The sequence below is a fragment of the Photinus pyralis genome, unplaced genomic scaffold (genome assembly GCF_008802855.1).
Source record: "Photinus pyralis isolate 1611_PpyrPB1 unplaced genomic scaffold, Ppyr1.3 Ppyr1.4_LG3b, whole genome shotgun sequence".
NCBI classification, from domain to species: domain Eukaryota; kingdom Metazoa; phylum Arthropoda; class Insecta; order Coleoptera; family Lampyridae; genus Photinus; species Photinus pyralis.
In genome coordinates this window covers 20,498,564-20,516,704 of record NW_022170510.1, presented here as the reverse complement: position 1 = coordinate 20,516,704, position 18,141 = coordinate 20,498,564, and the positions used below count along the sequence as shown (strand labels likewise).

Below are 18,141 nucleotides of genomic sequence, written 5' to 3'. Positions count from 1 at the left end.
ATATACTTGGGTCAAGCCCGCAAGAACGGATCACAATTAGCAGACGGGTTTACTAAACAAAAAACAAACTGCTCAATATGTCAATTTTAATTTACAATTACTTGCTTTGCGGGCCCAACGATACAATATTGAATTGCATCGAAAGGTCAATTTATTTCATAGTTTCTCTTCGTAAAGCATATTATTTTCTGCGATACAATTTCAGGATAAGAAAAAATTATATTATCATTTTTTTTAAAATACAAGGTGATTGGTCTATATTGAGTATTTTATCACAAACAAAACAACGGAAAAAAAATTTTTTTTACACGCAACAAAAAAGAAAAATAGTGGCCATTATCGAGAAACGACGATATTTTTTATTTTGAAATACTTTTCCCATTAGGAACTAAAATTTCTGGAAGTCAGTCTTAATAATAAAAATTACATTATCGAACATCATCGTAAGTACTCATATAAATTAACTTATTTACAATAATTAAAAGAACTACTCGGATCACTTATGAATGACACGGGCCTAAAATTATAAATAAAAATAAATTGACGAAAATCGATTAAAAACAATAAAAAGAAACGTGTCACTTAAAGGGTGATCCGAATAGTGGACAAAGCAAGTGTGATGTGTTGAGCAAAAACAAATTCCTTTATAAAGACAAAAATCGCAGATCAACTGTCCAATAAATTATATCACAAAATTAATCGTACTAAATCAAACCTAAACCGATCTAGATATTTCGTCATGATAGTATACTAGATACAGCTTCGTCTAAATCTAAATTTGAGTTTTGTTGTAGGTTAAGTATGGAATCGATAGCTGACTGAACGTGTTCGTCTATGCTATTGTTGCCACTTTCACCTTCACTACTGTGTGACCCGTGGGACTGTACACTATTTTTACTATTTACACTGTTATGTACACTGCTACAATTCGTGTTATTGAACGGCGGCACACCGTGTTGTTGAGCGTGAGCACCGTACATACTATGGACGTCTTGCATATGAGTAAATTGCTGCTGCGTGAACTGCTGCTGTAATATATTTGTACTATGATAAACGCCCCCGACGTTGGTATACTGTACGCCGCGGTTACCGTAATGCATCGGCGGCCTAACGTTCGGCAAACCGCCCGTCGGATTGCCGAACTGAGACTGCTGCAATACATTCTTTTGCTGCGCGACGCCTTGCGCTCTAACCGAATTGACCGCAAAATGATTCTGCTGCGCGTTACTCGTACAATTACCGCCTACGAAACTATTCTGTCCGCCGGAACCGTCGCAGTGCCTTTTACTGTGCTTGTCGACGCGAAATTTTTTCAACGTCTCCAACCGCGAATCGCTACTGGCCGATCGTTTCGTTTGCGAGGCGTTCGCGACGATCTTCTGCTGCTGCTGTCGCATCTCCTCGACGGACGTCGGCTGCAGGCAGCCGAGCTCGCGCTGTATGCACGCCCACTCGTCGTACTCCTCCTGCGCCTGTTCCGCCGACGGATTCGTCGATTGGGACGAGGCGGGCGGCGCGATCTCGACGGGCGGACACTCCTGTAGGTCGTGCCTGAGGCGCATCAACGACTGCTGCTCTTCGGCAAGGAACATGCGGTCCAACATCATCAGCTCCGATGTTTGTACTTGACGCTAAAAAAAAAACACACTTAAGAGAGTCATAGTTACTCCTCCACAACACAGAATATAAGATAAACTGGTAAGTAGGCGAAAGGTCATCTAAAAATTGAAAAATGTTTGGCGAGGTGTATCTAGATCAAACTTAAGAGTTGTAACAAGATCGTGATATCAAACGCAGATTGTGGTAATCGGGATTTTTTGAATTCGCTTTTGTTATAATAAAAAAAATGGCAACAGCGAAATGTCTCGAATCTCCATTTTGTATGCAGCAATGCAATTTCTACATACCTTACTCAGTCTGATTTAGTTATACCTCAAAACAGTTTGTTGGCGCATTTTTTGCAAACTACCATCGACTCATTTTTACCAGGGTACAATTTATCTCACATTTTGCGGAAAAACAATGTAAATCCGTACTTTCCAAAAGGCCATAGCTATGCACGCTGTTTTTCTTTACTACAATCATCTATGGTTAAAAACGTCATGTAGACGTTACTTCCGTCTAAACAACGAAAATAATGACGGGATACCCTGTATGTGATAGTAATTTCAATTTAGTGAAGTAAATGGGGGTATAATTGGTTGATTTCATTTGAGTAATTTTAAAATTTTCTTATTTTAAATTATTGAACGCCTGCGTGCGGGGTACTATGCCCAAACAAGCTTTGTAAGCTTCTCTTTCTTCCAGGAATTATTCGGAAGAGTACGAGGTGAAAGTTTCAAATTTGATTTTTTCGAGCTAGCTTGACAGGGGTTTTGTGGGTGGTGTAGTTGACCCCACCCCATTTGCACACAGCAGTATATGGCGCATATAATCCACAAGATTTTTCTTGCCTCAGGTGCCAGAGAAATACGCTACCGAATTTGCGGATGTTTTATTAGGCTTCGCCACCTGGAATAACGATGGGACACCATGTATGTGCATTTCAATTATTTTTAACACACTTGGACACAAGATTCGATTAATCACCTTGTATTTTATTTCTTTGTTCAATTTTATTACATATCAAAAGCCTAGATTTAAACATCTGGAAATAATTGCCTAAGATTTGAAAGTGTTATCTCCGGTCATTGCGATAAGAGCGTTATCGCTGCGTAGGCTAATTAGTTTCAAGATAGGCTTTGAAGATGTTATTTCGCCGATAAGAAGACACACGTATTCAATTTATTCGAAGACGGAGTTTTAAGTGATACGGAAAGGGAATTAAATAGAAGAGTTTTTTGGTGGACGCTGAAACGTAGCCGCTTATTTATTTGGTAATTGTCAGATTTGCAGTTATTTGAGCGTATTATTAAAAGGACAGTCAGTCTTTATAATCATAAAGTTCTTGTTAGAGAAGAAAGTTTAGTTGAGTGCTCCGAGTATTCAGAGATTTAAGTCGAGTGAGGCGGAAGCGTGTATATTAGTCGAATTCGAGGTCAATTTTAATTCGCCTTGTATTTTATTTATTTGTTCAATTTTATTACGTAGTTAAAACCTAAATTTAAACATTTGAAAATAATTGCGTAGGATTTTTAAGTGTTATCTCCGGTCAATGCGATAAGAGCGTTATCGCTGCATAGGGTAATTAGTGTCAAGATAGGCATCGCAGATGTTTTTTCGCCGATAAGAAGACACAGGTGTTCAATTTATTCGAAGACGCAGTTTTAAGGGGAACGGAAAGGGAATTTGTTTTAAATAGAAGGAGTGGACGCTGAAACGTAGCCGCTTATTATTTGGTAATAGACAAATTTGCCGTTATTGAGCATATCATTGAAAAGACTGACTGTCTTTATAATCATAAAGTTCTTATTAGAGAAGAAAATTTAGTTGAGTACTACGAGTATTCAGAGATTTAAGTCGAGTGAAACGAAAACGTGTATATTAGTTGAATTGGAGGTCAATTTTTAATCACCTTGTACTTTATTTATTTGTTCAATTTTATTACGTATTTTAAGCCTAGATTTAAACATTTGAAAATAATTGCGTACGATTTGTAAGTGTTATCTCCGGTCAATACGATAAGAGCGTTATCGCTGCATAGGATAATTAGTTTCAAGATATGTTTTTTCGCCGATAAGAAGACACAGATGTTCAATTTATTCGAAGACGCAGTTTTAAGTGGAACGGAAAGGGAATTTGTTTTAAATAGAAGGAGTGGACGCTGAAACGTAGCCGCTTATTATTTGGTAATAGACAGATTTGCCATTATTTGAGCGTATCATTTAAAAGACAGTCAGTCTTTCATAAAGTTCTTGTTAGAGAAGAAATTTTACTTGAGTGCTACGAGTATTATGAGATTTAAGTCGAGTGAAGCGGAAGCGTATATATTAGTCGAATTCGAGGTCAATTTTGAATAACCTTATATTTTATTGATTTGTTCAATTTTATTACGTAGTTAAAACCTAGAGTTGAACATTTGAATATAATTGCGTAGGATTTGTAAGTGTTATCTCCGGTCAATGCGATAAGAGCGTTATCGCTGCATAAGCTAATTAGTCTCAAGATAGGCATCGAAGATGTTATTTCGCCGGTAAGAAGACACACGTATTCAATTTATTCGAAGACGGGGTTTTAAGTGGAACGGAAAGGGAATTTGTTTTAAATAGGAGTGGACGCTGAAAAATAGCCGCTTATTATTTGGTAATTGTCAGATTTGCAGTTATTTGAGCGTATTATTAAAAAGACAGTCAGTCTTTATAATCATAAAGTTCTTGTTAGAGAAGAAATTTAGTAGAATACTACGAGTATTCAGAGTTTTAAGTCGAGTGAAGCGGAAACGTGTATATTAGTCGAATTCGAGGTCAATTTTTAATCACATTGTATTTTATTTATTTGTTCAATTTTATTACATATCAAAAGCCTAGATTTAAACATCTGGAAATAATTGCGTAAGATTTGTAAGTGTTATCTCCGGTCAATGTGATAAGAGCGTTATCGCTGCGTAGGCTAATTGGTATCAAGATAGGCATCGAAGATTTTATTTCGCCGATAAGAAGACAGGTATTCAATTTATTCGAAGACGCAGTTTTATGTGGAACGGAAAGGGAATTAGTTTTAAATAGAAGAGTTTTTTTTTGGTGGACGCTGAAGCGTAGCCGCTTATTATTTGGTAATTGTCAGATTTGGAGTTACTTGAGCGTATTATTAAAAAGACAGTCAGTCTTCATGAAGTTCTTGTTAGAGAAGAAAGTTTAGTTGAGTGCTGCGAGTATTAAGAGATTTAAGTAGAGTGAAGCGGAAGCGTGTATATTAGTCGAATTCGAGGTCAATTTTTAATCACATTGTATTTTATTTATTTGGTCAATTTTGTTACATATCAAAAGCCTAGATTTAAACATCTGGAAATAATTGTGTAAGGTTTGAAAGTGTTATCTCCGGTCAATGTGATAAGAGCGTTATCGCTGCATATGTTTCAAGATAGGCATCGCAGATGTTTTTTCGCCGATAAGAAGGCACAGATGTTCAATTTATTCGAAGATGCAGTTTTAAGTGGAACGGAAATGGAATTTGTTTCACATAGAAGGAGTGGACGCTGAAACGTAGCCCCTTATTATTTGGTAATTGACAGATTCGCCGTTATTTGAGCGTATTATAAAAAAGACAGTCAGTCTTTATAATCATAAAGTTCTTGTTAGAGAAGAAAGTTTAGTTGAGTGCGATGAGTTATAAGAGATTTAAGTCGAGTGAAACGGAAGCGTGTATATTAGTCGAATTAGAGGGAAATTTTTAATCACTTTGTATTTTATTTATTTGTTCAATTTTATTACATATCAAAAGCCTATATTTAAACATGGAAATAATTGCGTTAGATTTGTGTGATCTCCGGTCAGTGCGATAAGAGCGTTATCGCTGCGTAAGCTAATCAGTCTCAAGAGGGACATCGAAGATGTTATTTCGCCGATAAGAAGACACACGTATTTAATTTATTCGAAGCCAGAGTTTTAAGTGGAACGGAAAGGGATTTGTTTTAAATAGGAGCGGACGCTGAAACGTAACCGCTTATTATTTGGTAATTGACAGATTTGCCGTTATTTGAGCGTATCATTTAAAAGACAGTCAGTCTTTATAATCATAAAGTTCTTGTTAGAGAAGAAAGTTTCGTCGAGTGCTACGAGTATTAAGAGATTTAAGTCGAGTGAAGTGGAAGCGTGTATATTAGTAGAATTCGAGGTCAATTTTTAATCACCTGGTTTTTTATTTATTTGTTCCAGTTTATTACGTATTTAAAGCTTAGATTTAAACATTTGAAAATAATTGCATAGGATCTGTAAGTGTTATCTCCGGTCAATGCGATAAGAACGTTATCGCTGCGTAGGCTAATTAGTCTCAAGAGGGACATCGCTTATTGTTTTGGAAATTGGCAGATTTACAAGCAAGTGTAGTGAAATGGAAAATTGTGAGTAGGTCGGTAGAAATTATAGTGAAGTTTGAGTTAAAGAGCGAGAAGTTTCCAAAGTGACATTACCCAGTTCTAGTGTTAGTGTTGTTTGTGCGGATTTGAATTGGGCATTGCAGTGTAGGTCTGAATTTAAGGGCAATTAATTAATAATCGAACCTGATTTGATCGCGCGCTTGTAGCATGGTATTTGGCTCTGGCCCTGAGGATTGAAACCGGAAAGGTCACAAAAGTGCTTTGCTGGACTACCGAATTTGGTATAATTAACTGTAATTAGTTGAATCAGTTACAGATAACAACCTCTGATTAATCCGAGGTTACATCTGTTAGGTGCGCTCTTAAAAAACTTAAAGTTTGACACTGGTCTCATATTTTTCCGACGTCGGCGAAAGACATTTTTAATTTGTTTGAACGTATCGACGGTATAAGCTTACGAGACGGGAATTCCAGTTTGGCCCCACTTGAAATAGATGTTTAGATAAATACAAAGCACACTATGAAATAGGAACAATCCAGTTACAAAGACAACGAAATGTTACCCTTAAGACCAACTTTGGGGTGCAATACTCACCATGCTCTCTTTAAGCAGAAGAAAGCGATATTTGTCAACCATCCTCGAAAACTTATCGATAAAGTGCCGCGCCGTCAACTCGAAAATCTCGTCCGCCTTATTCAGGTCCTTCTGCGACAGCACCGGTTGATTGTAGCAGTGGTATCGTATCAGTCGCTTGCAGGCGTCGGCCTTATCGCGAAACGGCGTGTGAACGTCCGGCTTGATCGCCCCGTTCTGATCCGTATTCAACTGCTGCTCGAGTCTGCAAAAACGAAAACTGTCATAATTCCGCGTCGGTTCGCCCGACTCCTCCCACTTACAGTTGCGCCTTCGTAAAGCTGGGTATGAACTTGTTTTGCTGCACCGGAACCGGCGTCGGAATCGAAATGACGGGCGGCTTGGGAGGGGGCGGTAGCGGCGCGGAAACGCTCGCGCTGACCTCCGCGGCTACCGTGATTTTTGGTACGGTTTGTACTGTTGAAACGGTTGGCTGAAAATAAAACGGTAATGAAAATCGTCCGAAAAAAGAGAATGTTGGTTCTGTTCAGAAGAGGGGCACACAGAGAAATGCTAACCTGATTATTATTTGGTTCGTTACACGGCGGTCGTTGCAGTATCGGCGCTTGAAGCACTTGCGGCTCCGCCTTCACTGGCGTTCCATTTCCGATCCCGAGCGAGGATGGATTTATGATTGTAAGCTGGTTGTTCTGGTAAATCACCTTATCGGGGGGCAGCAGCTTGCCGGACGCCAAGATCTTCTGCTGCTCGGCGAAGAGCAGCTTGAGCGCGGTGTGCATCTCGGTATCGCCGGGCGTGAGACGGCCCGAAAGCGTCTGTATCTGCAGCTGGATGCTCTTCAGGTGCTGCTGCTGTTGCGGCGTCAGCTGAATCGTGTGTATCCGCTGCTGGTTCTGCGTCGACGTCGCAACGCTCGCGCTTCCGCCGGACTCCTCGAGCAGCTGACCGAGTATGTTGTCGACCTCGTGACCGTTTCCCTCCGTGTGCGTCTGGGTCGTTTGCGTCCCCTGGACTTTCGCCTGAACGGGCTGCTTCGGCGTTTGCGTTTGGCTCGAGACCGTCGCCTGGACGGTCGGCTGGACCGTGGCGGACGGCGGTTGCGAGACGACCTTTTGCGGCGTCGGCGGAATCTTCGGGGGCGACTGGAGCGCCATCACCAGGCTCGATTTCGGCGGGGGGTCCTTGACGTGGTTCAGCTTGTCGGAGACGTGATTGACGTTCTTGATGCCGAGATTTTCTTGGAGCGTTTTAACAGCGGGCGATTTTACTTTCTTGACTACCGGCTTTATTTTGGGCGAAAGCTTGATCTTGTTCTCGTGGATGGTCTCCGGGGTTTTATTGGTTATGTTAGGTCGTTGCATGAAAATCGTTTGTCCGTTGACGGTTAGTTGTCCGTTGCGTTTCAGCAGCTCGAGTTGTTCGGGTGTCAAGTTGACAACGTACGAGGTTTGAGGGGGATGATTTTGTTGATTTTCGTTAATGCTAGGTTGGGGTGGGGGAGGATGGTGGATCGTTTGAACGGGCTGCGGGTGAACCGTTTGTACGGGAGGTTGCGTCTTTTGGAACGGCTGTACTTTAAGAATGGGTTGGGTGGGTTGGGTTTGTATCGTCGGCGCGGGCGCCTGCGTGTGCACGGGTTGAGGTTGAATGGTTTGAAGAGGTTGGGATTGCAGTAGCGACTGTATCTGCGAGTGTATGCTTTGTTGTACCTGAGACTGAATTGCTTGCACAGTCGGCTGTGACTGAATGGTGTGCTGCTGTATATTGTGAGACTGAATGGTATGAATCGGTTGAGGCTGCACAATCTGCATCGGTTGCGAGTGAGCGTGCGCCAGCGGCTGCGACTGCACGGTTTGATGCTGGATTGTCTGTTGAACGGTTTGCTGGACGGTTTGCGGCTGCACCGCCTGAATTTGGGGCTGTATTGCTTGCTGAATTGTTTGCATGTGAGGCTGCACGGTTTGTTGCTGCACAGTTTGTATTGTTTGCGACTGAACTGTTTGCTGTTGAATTGTCTGAACCGATTGCTGTTGAATCGTCTGCACGGTTTGCGAATGCACTTGCTGATCAATTGACGGTTGTAAGACTAGGCCGTTCAAACCAAAAATACTTTGCAAAAGAAGCTGCGATTGTAAGTCTTGATTGAGTGTCGGATCGTGCTGCAAAACCAGGCGGCCGTCTTCGCCTAACGCCAGCTTAAAGCCGCCATTTCGCTGAACCACTAAACCGTTATTGATGGTGATATTTGGCGCGATGAAAGAATTCAACGGTATACCGGCGGGTGCAGCTGGAGACGCTTGGAAACCACTGTTGACCCCGCTTTGAAAACTTTGATTAAGCAGCTGAACTAAAGGCGTCGCCGTCGACACGGTAGGCTGCGGCACGCTAGTAATCTGTATGTTTCCAATCCGTTTATTCGCGTCAATATGCTGCGGTCTTATGAGGTTCTCGGTGATCTGCATGGTGGGCTCGCTCTCACTCTGCGACGTGTCGCTCTCAAATTGTATGTCATCCTCATCACCGATCCCGGACAGTTTCATAATATTCGCGAGATCCAGTTTTTGCTTCTTCTTCTTTGGCTTTTTTTTCGGCGGGTTGTTGGAGGTGATTTGTGCTTGAGTGAAGGACAGATGCTCGTTTTGCTGCATGATCTGCGTCTGCTGCGTTATGACGGGACTCGCGACCTGCGTCACCACTTGCGTATGCGGAGCCAGATGCATTCCGTTCGTTAAAACTCGCACCATCGGCTGGGCCGTGCGCGGCGACTGTATCTGCAGGAGAGGTTGACCGCTCGGCTGCAGAATTAGACCTTGCGGAGCGGCAGTTTGTACGTGCGTAGGTAATTTTGCGGTTTGCGGACGCAATATCAGTTGCACTCCGGGAGCAAGCATCGGCATTTGATTTAGTAGTAACGGCTGGGCTGTTGGCATTATTGTGGCTGTTTGTTGGGTTGGTATTACAATATGCGGGCTGAAAAATAAAACAAAATCAATTATTTGCATGAGTTTCCAACTTTACTCATATGAATCATACGCTCAAATCATTTTGCATTAAATATTAGCGACTTCTATTTCACAAATCTTTAAAAATCAGAAAATGTAAAAGAAACCCATTAGCGATGTTGATGGTTTCACACAAGTTGAATGGTGAAATTAAAGCGCTGTAGGGCATACCAACAAAATTATTTTACATTGCTGGCATGGGGAAGTAAAGTTTGAATGAGAAGATGTAGCCCCACTAATAATTAATTTAGAAGATGATTCAGATTAATGTTTTCCGGTTTATTCAGATACTCAAGATTTATCAACAAAATGGCAGATGATCGGCGCCTGCGGTGTTTTAAAATACATGGAGAGATCCGAAAGGAACGCGTCTACGGTGAAAAGGTTGTGGTTCGATTTTAGCAGAACGAAAACACGAAGATAGGCGAAAGTTGATCGCAAAGACGTTCAACAACCAGCTGGAACGATGCACGTTGATGTTTTGGGAAAAAATATGGCGAGGGTTTTTGTCCAGAACAAGGTTTCCCTGACATCGCATGGTTGTGTGTGTTTCTCGTCTTTGCTTACGCACAAAATTATGAGTCTATTCAATTTCCATTCCCATTTGGGTAAAAAAGAACCGCCAGTGCTACCCCGATTCGAAAGTGCCACTAAACGTCCCTCGTTTCGACGTGAAAGTAAGGGTGGCTCTACTCGTATCGGGTAAGTCAATATTGTTGCTTCTCGACTTCGGCTGCGGGAGTAGTTATTACTAAAAAACAATTAAAATACTTTTTTTTAATTTTTCCTTTACGTACAAATAATGATGTCCACCTTGTTAGTAAAATAGTAGCGAAGTGGTTAATTGTAGTCGTTGATGTAATGGGTATCTTTACCCATAATGCAGCACTGTCTGTATGGCTGCCCCCACATACGTACTCTCTGCCATTGATTGCATGCAATGTAAACATACTTAGTGATGACGTCATACTACAGCAATGACGTGCGCGCAAACTAAGGAAAATCCTACTATATTTATCTTCTCCGTTGCAATCACGGTAATCCAGTGAACACTAGCATTAATTCTACATCTAATTTGTTATAGTAAACAATTCACGACCCCCCCCCCCCCCCACTCATTGTATTATTTTTTACTTCAACTCACCAATGAAAGTAAAACATTAAAAACTCAATTTTGTTTAAATAAATGCGAATTACGAAGGGTTCTCTCAAGGGAAAATGATACATGTCGACCGGACGCATGAGAACAAAACATCGAATATTTCAAAAACGGAGCGTAGGAAGACGGAATTTCTTTCTAAAAAAAATGGGCCGCATAATTGCGGCGAATAACAACACATATTTGGATGTTTTGATTCAATCACATATACAGAGCGGCCCAGAAGTACGAATTCAATAATCGTCTTGGAAAAAAACGCTCAGAACCAACGATAATTTTGTTAATGATAAATTCCTGTATACAGGGTAATCAAAAAATAAGTTACATTCATCAACTCTTTGATTTTGGAATTTTAAGTAAAATGCTATAGTATGTTGCATATACAGGGTGTCCCATTTTCCGTAATATATAGGCGTCATGCGCTCTTTTTGAGTCAAAAAATTTAAAAATATCCACTCGCTTAAGAGATACAGGGGAAAATACAAAAATTGTCAATTTCCTAGTTAGAAGAGATACGGAAAATGTTTCTTTACAATGATTGTTGAGTAATTTTCAAAATAAGTGTATGGGATCAAGTAAAAGTGACCAAACCCAACCTCATTTTTTTAATGGAACACCCTGTATATTGTAATCTACAATGTGATCTTTTTAACAATATAACATACCAGCAACGATTCAAAGATTCAAAAAAATTTAAAGGATAAAACAAATTACAAAAGGTACAGCTAATTTTTAAAAAAATTCACGATTTTTGAATTTTTTTAATTTAAAAATCTTTTGTTTGTATTATATTTTTGAAAAGAGCATTTAATATGTTATCTTTTGTTTCTTAGAGATCCTGAAATGTGTGGAAAAATTTACAATGATTGTTGAGTAATTTTTTGTGTATGGGATCAAGTAAAAAATTGACCAAACCTAACCTCATTTTTTTAATGGAACACCCTGTATATTGTAATCTACAATGTGATCTTTTTAACAATATAACATACCAGCAACGATTCAAAGATTCAAAAAAATTTAAAGGATAAAACAAATTACAAAAGGTACAGCTAATTTTTAAAAAAATTCACGATTTTTGAATTTTTTTAATTTAAAAATCTTTTGTTTGTATTATATTTTTGAAAAGAGCATTTAATATGTTATCTTTTGTTTCTTAGAGATCCTGAAATGTGTGGAAAAATTTTTCCACATTTATTTTTAGAAAAATCATCAGATGCTCTTCTTGGAAATGGAAATCGAACTGTTGTATAGATTTTTCCAAAAATAAGTATGCAATTCCTGAAGGCTGAACGGTTTATAAACGAAAATGGAGAGATCGGGGGGGGGGGGGGGGCGTGGAATACCCCCCAGTACACACAACAGTTCTATAGTCATTTCTACAAAGTTGCTATGGGAAAGGGGCGATGGTTATAGGAAGTTATCGAGTCTTTCTTTGATGTTAATTAAATTTTCCGGAAATGCTCATTGAACTGCGAAACCCCCCGGTACTACTGTCTCTGCAGTACTTCTTACGAGAAGAGGATCTCACTATTTTTTTTCCAAAAGTAAGCATACGATTCCTAAAGGATGAACGTTGTATGGAAGAAAGTGTTACCGGGGAGGTGTGTGGGGTATAGAATACCCCCCCCCCCCAAGTTCTATTGTCATTTCTAGAAAACTGTGAAAGGGGCGATCTTTCTCTAATTTAAATTTATTTTTCGGAAGTGGTCATTGAACTTTCGGGGGGTATTCCGGTACCTCCCATACCCCCCCCCCCCCGCAGTACTACGTTCTGTAGAGGACTTCTTACAAGAAGAGGATCTGACGACTTTTTCCAAAAATAAGCATGCACTTCCTGAAGGTTGAACGTTTTATGGAAGAAAGTGTTATCGGGGAGGTCTGTGGGGTATAGAATCCCCCCCCCCCCAGTTCTATTGTCATTTTAAAACTGCGAAAGGGGTGATCCTTCTCTAATTTCAATTTTTCGGAAGTGGTCATTGAACTTTTAGCCCCCCCCCCTCCCCTCTCTCACTACGTTCTGTGCAGGACTTCTTACAAGAAGAGGATCTGACTATTTTTTCCAAAAGTAAGCATACGATTCCTGAAGAATGAATGTTTTATGGAAGAAAGTGTTACGGGAGAGGTGTGTGGGGTATAGAATCCCCCCCCCCCCCCCAGTTTTATTGTCATTTCTAGAAAACTGTGACAGGGACGATCTTTCTCTAATTAAAATTTTTCGGAAGTGGTCATTGAAGTTTCGGGGGGTATTCCGGTACCCCCCATACCCCCCCCCCTCCTACTACTTTCTGTGCAGGACTTCTTACAAGAAGAGGATCTGAAGACTTTTTCCAAAAATAAGCATGCGATTCCTGAAGGCTGAACGTTTTATGGAAGAAAGTGTAACCGGGGAAGTCTGTGAAGTATAGAATACCCCCCCCCCCGCCAAGTTCTATTGTCATTTTTAAACTGCGAAAGGGGCGATCTTTCTCTAATTTAAATTTTTCGGAAGTGGTCATTGAACTTTCAGCCCCCCCCCCACTACGTTCTGTGCAGGACTTCTTACAAGAAAAGGATCTGACTATTTTTTTTTACAAAAGTAGGCATGCGATTCCTGAAGGTTGAACGTTTTATGGAAGAAAGTATTACCGGGAAACCGGGAAGGTATACAATAACCCCCCCCCCCTCTATTGTCTGCTCTTTCTCTAATTTAAATTAAACTTTGCTTTTCTTGCTGGGGGTATTCCATACACCCCCCCCCCCTTCCCTCATTCGCTACTACGTTCTGTGCAGGACAGGACAGGAAAAAATGATTTGATTTTACCATTTTAAGTTTGAACCAATAAGAGTATGTAACGCCTATGTTACTATTACGAACTTCTTTATTTTTCTGTATATTCACGCGAGTAGAGTGTACAGGGTGTCCCATTTTCGACAGGTTTATAGGGTATCTCAGTAATTGTTAGTGCTATCAAAAAAGGAAATATAGGCGTCATGTTATGTGCTCTTATTGAGTCAAATTTAAAGTGGCAACATCAAAATTTGAAAATATTTCCTCGCTTAAGAGAAACGGGGCAAAATCAGAATATTGTCAATTTTGAAATGACCCTATATTTTCTTAGTTAATGCAAATACAGAAAAATGTTTTTTTATGATTGTTGAATAATCTGTTGTTTTCAATATAAGTATACAGGGTCAGCTAAGGACTTAACCTAATTTTTTTTTAATGGTACGCCCTGTATATCTTGTTCTAAAAGATATTAAATTCTCTCTTCGAAAGTATAGGACACTAAGGACGATATGCAAAAAAGATACCACTGATTCAAAAAGATAAAAAATATTAAAACAGAATCAAAGATATTGAAAAATGGTTCAAACGAATCGAAAAAATCACAAAAAACTTTCAAACAATTTTTTGAATTTGAAATTCTTTTAAAAATTTGTTTGAATGTTTTTGAACCAATTTTTATCCGAACCCCGTATACCTACCTATTTTGAAAGCCGTAGATTCTTTAACAATCATTACAAAGAAACTTTTCTAATAAACGTCTTGTGTATCTCTTTTTACTAAGAAAGTACTTAAAGGGTAATTTTGAAATTGAGATTTTTTTTAATTTACGCCCGTATCTCCTAAGCGAGGGAATATTTTTAAATTTTGATTTTACCATTTTAACTGACCCAAAAAGAGAACATGATTTTTTTGGTAGCAGCGATTTTTCTTGAAATTATCCCCATACAGAAACACAAGATCAAGAATGCGCGAGGGCAAAAACAAGCGCATTTCTTTATTTTTCTATGTATTGACAAGAGTAGAGTGTACAGGGTGTCCCATTTTCGACACTTATAGTGACTCTTTTTGTGCCAACATATTCGCTGGCTTAAGAAATACGGGGGAAAATAAAAAAATTTCAATGTTAAAATGACCCCATATTTTCTCAGTAAAAACAAAAAAAGGTTCAAAGGATTCAGAGAAATTCAAAAATTATTCAAAAAGATCAGAAAAGAATTATAAAAAGGTTTATATGATTCGAAACCCACTCAAAAAGCGTTCAAATTGATTTTTGGATTTGAAATTGTTTTTTTGTAAATTTTTTTTAGATTTTTTGAACCAATTTTGATTTTTTTTTGTTTTTAGTGGAGAATTTAATATATATTTTTTGAATAACATATTCACGGTGTCCTATTTTTAAAAAATGAGGTTAGCTGTGATAACTTTTTTATCTGACCCCCTATGCTTATTTTGAAAACGGCCAATTACACAAAATGATTATAAAGAACCTCTTTAGGATCATTTTGAAATTGACATTTTTTAATTTTTCCGTGTATTTCTTAAGCGAGCAAGAGACTACCATTTGAAGGATCTGACGACTTTTTTCCAAAAATAAGAATGCAATTCCTGAAGGCTGAACGTTTAATGAAAGAAAGTGTTACCGAGGGGGTCTGGAACATCCCCCAGTATACACAAAGTTCTATTGCCATTTCTAGAAAACTGTCATGGGAAGGGGATATTTTCTTGCAAAAACAAATTGAGCAACTTTTTTTAATTAACGGCATTCTACAGATTCATTAGGTGAATGCCAGCAGCATAGATATTGTCATTTATAGCAATTCGTGGATGGCGCTATATTTTGAAACTTCCAGTGGAGCCTATGATTTGACATTTCATTGATTTACTTGAATACCATTATAGTCATAGCATTCAAGTCATTACTTACAAACAACTAATTTTGCTATAAAGTTTAATATTAATTTGTTGGATGGTTTTTTTCTTGGTCAGTTCTTTTTTTCCCAGCCTATTTATATATTTGTATTCGGTGAACTACAACCCAGTCTCTCGGGGCTGGCCTGGGTTTGTTACAACTACAAGCATTTTGTAGAATTTTTTTGATATTTTAAAATGTTCTAGGATTGTTTGAGAATTTTCTATAATTTTTTTCCGAACGCACATGCACACACAATTATTATTTCATATAATTTTTAGAATTTTTTAGTGTACACAAAATTTGAAATGGCCGTACATGCCTACAAGAAATTTGAAGATGTAGACGGATTTCCAAAAAAATATCATGGATCTAGTGGATGTCTGATGTTATCCGGGGAGATTCAAGAATATTTTTTTGATACATTGTTATGTTCCCTGAAATGTCCTTTATAGCAAACAATTTTTGGTGGAAGACTAATAATATACCCAAAATAGACTAAGTGATCAAGGCCTCAAAATCTTGGTAATGATAAAACACCCTGTGTGTACACCTTCCACTTAAATGGTGAAAGGTTTTGATTAATATATATAATGGTTATTTTCATTTCCTCCTAAAGCATAGAAAGAGAAAGAACAAGATTTTTACTCTATCGTGCCTACTGAGACCAAGTCCTTTCTCCCAAAGATTTAAATCTTTAAACCAAAATATGCTATTAAATTACTGGGCCTGATTAAAGGCTAGTGGTACCAAATCAGTCCTCACATATGAAGTTTACTCCACTAAATATCCACACAGGACAGTTTTCAAGACCCCCCCCCCCACCCTCTTTTTACGCAGTGAAAAACTGAACAATCTGAATTTCTGCACAAACAAGTTGAAATGGACACCCTGTAGAAAGCTCTTGGCTGATAAAAACACCACACACAATGCTTTACATACAAAGATACAAACCTTGTTGACACACCCTGTGTAAAGGTGGTTGATAAAAACAAAAGACATTAACGCGTTTGTTTTTTCTGAAAACGAATTGAATTTGCAAAGTGCGCGAATGACGTACCTTACACTGGGTTTGGGCGGTTGAGGACTAGCTGACGGTTTTGGTAAAATATTTAGATGCGGCTTCAGCTTAATCGTATTTTGGGCTGTCGCCTGAAGAGGTCTCGCTAAAAGTTGATGGCTACTGTGTATGATCTGCATCACGGGATAACTGGGCTGAGGCGTCGGCGGTTTAAAGCTCTGCGGTGACGGCGATTTCAGGCTGGCGGGCGACGAGTACGGCGAAGGCGGATATCCGGGACTCGGATTCGAGTAGACCGGCGACATGTTCGTCACCATCTGCGGCTTCTTGACCAAATGTAGATTGTTCGAGCCGATCACCGTACAGTTGGTGTTCAAGTTTTCGTACTCGTTGATTATGTGCACCTTCTCGGCCTTGATCGGGAAATTCGTGTTCTTCGGCGATTTACACATCTTCGGTGCGGTCTTTTGCGGTGTCGACGAAGACATTTTCCTTTAGCCGTTATCACCGAGACTTCACTAAGTACATTTTAAAAACAATTGGAATGCACATTTCTCATTGTAGTCTTTGTACTCGCACATTATCGCGCACTTTAGCCGAACTCGAAGAGGCCCATTTCCGGATTGAAGGCCTCCGAACGAAGCGCATCTATTGGGTACATTATTCGTTGAAAAGGCTGCGGCTCTCCATTCTTCCGGGTGTTTGCGACTGAAATTGAAAGCAGTGGTCAGTGGAACGAATTTACTTGCACTGGGAACCTAACCTTTAAGAGTAGTATATTTTCAATTTGTTAGGCGAATTTCAATGAAGTGGCAGCGTACGACAGCATTGAAGCCTCAAAAATCACTCGTGTTAGACTGCCGACGGAGTAAATGATTAATTACGGTTTGTTTATAAACAACTTCGGCAATTTGCAACAAAAATAGTAACCATTTAGCACAGCGCCGCCATCTTTACGATGTGCTTCTTGCGCTACTGTTTGTCGGTTAGCGCCCCCACCCTCCCCCCGCATTTGACAAAAAAATCATCCAAATTACGGACTTTTTGGCAGAAATCCGTCGCAAACGGTCCTAAGGGCAATCGGCAAATTAAGCAATTGCGGTAATCAAAGAAATAATCCAGCGTTATTAATCCAAATGCCAAAATGGAAGGGAGGAGAAAGCACATAAATGGTGGGGGTAAACAACTGCTCTAAAAACCCAAAAAGAGGCAAAAATAGCCATAATTACATAAAAAATGATGCAAATTAGAAAAAAAGTAATTAACACCCTTGATATCGGGCGACAACAGCCGTAATAAAGCGCACTATAAAAAATCAATAAAGAAGTTAGGTTATAAAAGAGTGCGCTTAGAAAAAGCTATTAATCATAATTATGTAAACGGTACAGAGGTAAAATAATGGAAATTTTGAAAAAACGCTTGAAAAATTCCAAATTCAGCGGATGCAAGCTGCATAGAAGTACAACCCACATGATTTTCGAGATAAAATGAATAAAATTTCTACGTACCTTAACAATTTTCACTTCATGGGCTGATACGGGGTTCACAAAAGTAAAAGCAGGGAACTCTCGCTTTTCATTGGCTCTCGCGTGGCGTCATTTGATACACAAAAAAATAACATTTGCTTTGACTACGGATCTGACCGCGCAAAACTCGACCTTAACGCCCCCCACCCTTAGGTCGACCGCCATTAGACGTTTAGGAGCCTTTTAAA

The 18,141-nt window shown here is 39.4% G+C and overlaps 1 protein-coding gene across 3 annotated transcripts; it reads right to left on the bottom strand.

The window, feature by feature from the left end:
• Positions 1 to 336: 336 nt before the first annotated feature.
• Positions 337 to 17,988, bottom strand: LOC116166642 (BRD4-interacting chromatin-remodeling complex-associated protein-like). Of its 3 annotated transcripts, XM_031481668.1 has the most exons (7): positions 17,936 to 17,958; positions 17,191 to 17,284; positions 16,467 to 17,135; positions 7,127 to 9,539; positions 6,872 to 7,041; positions 6,570 to 6,813; positions 337 to 1,631 (listed from the first exon to the last, which is right to left on the bottom strand). In XM_031481668.1, the coding sequence occupies exons 3-7, from the start codon at positions 16,913 to 16,915 to the stop codon at positions 738 to 740; spliced, it is 4,170 nt and encodes a 1,389-aa protein (XP_031337528.1). In that variant the 5' UTR covers positions 16,916 to 17,135; positions 17,191 to 17,284; positions 17,936 to 17,958; the 3' UTR covers positions 337 to 737. The 3 variants fall into 3 exon arrangements, with proteins under 3 accessions (XP_031337528.1, XP_031337529.1, XP_031337527.1); XM_031481669.1 differs by lacking the exon at positions 17,191 to 17,284 and having other exon boundaries at positions 17,936 to 17,988; XM_031481667.1 differs by lacking the exon at positions 17,936 to 17,958 and having other exon boundaries at positions 17,191 to 17,424.
• Positions 17,989 to 18,141: the final 153 nt, after the last annotated feature.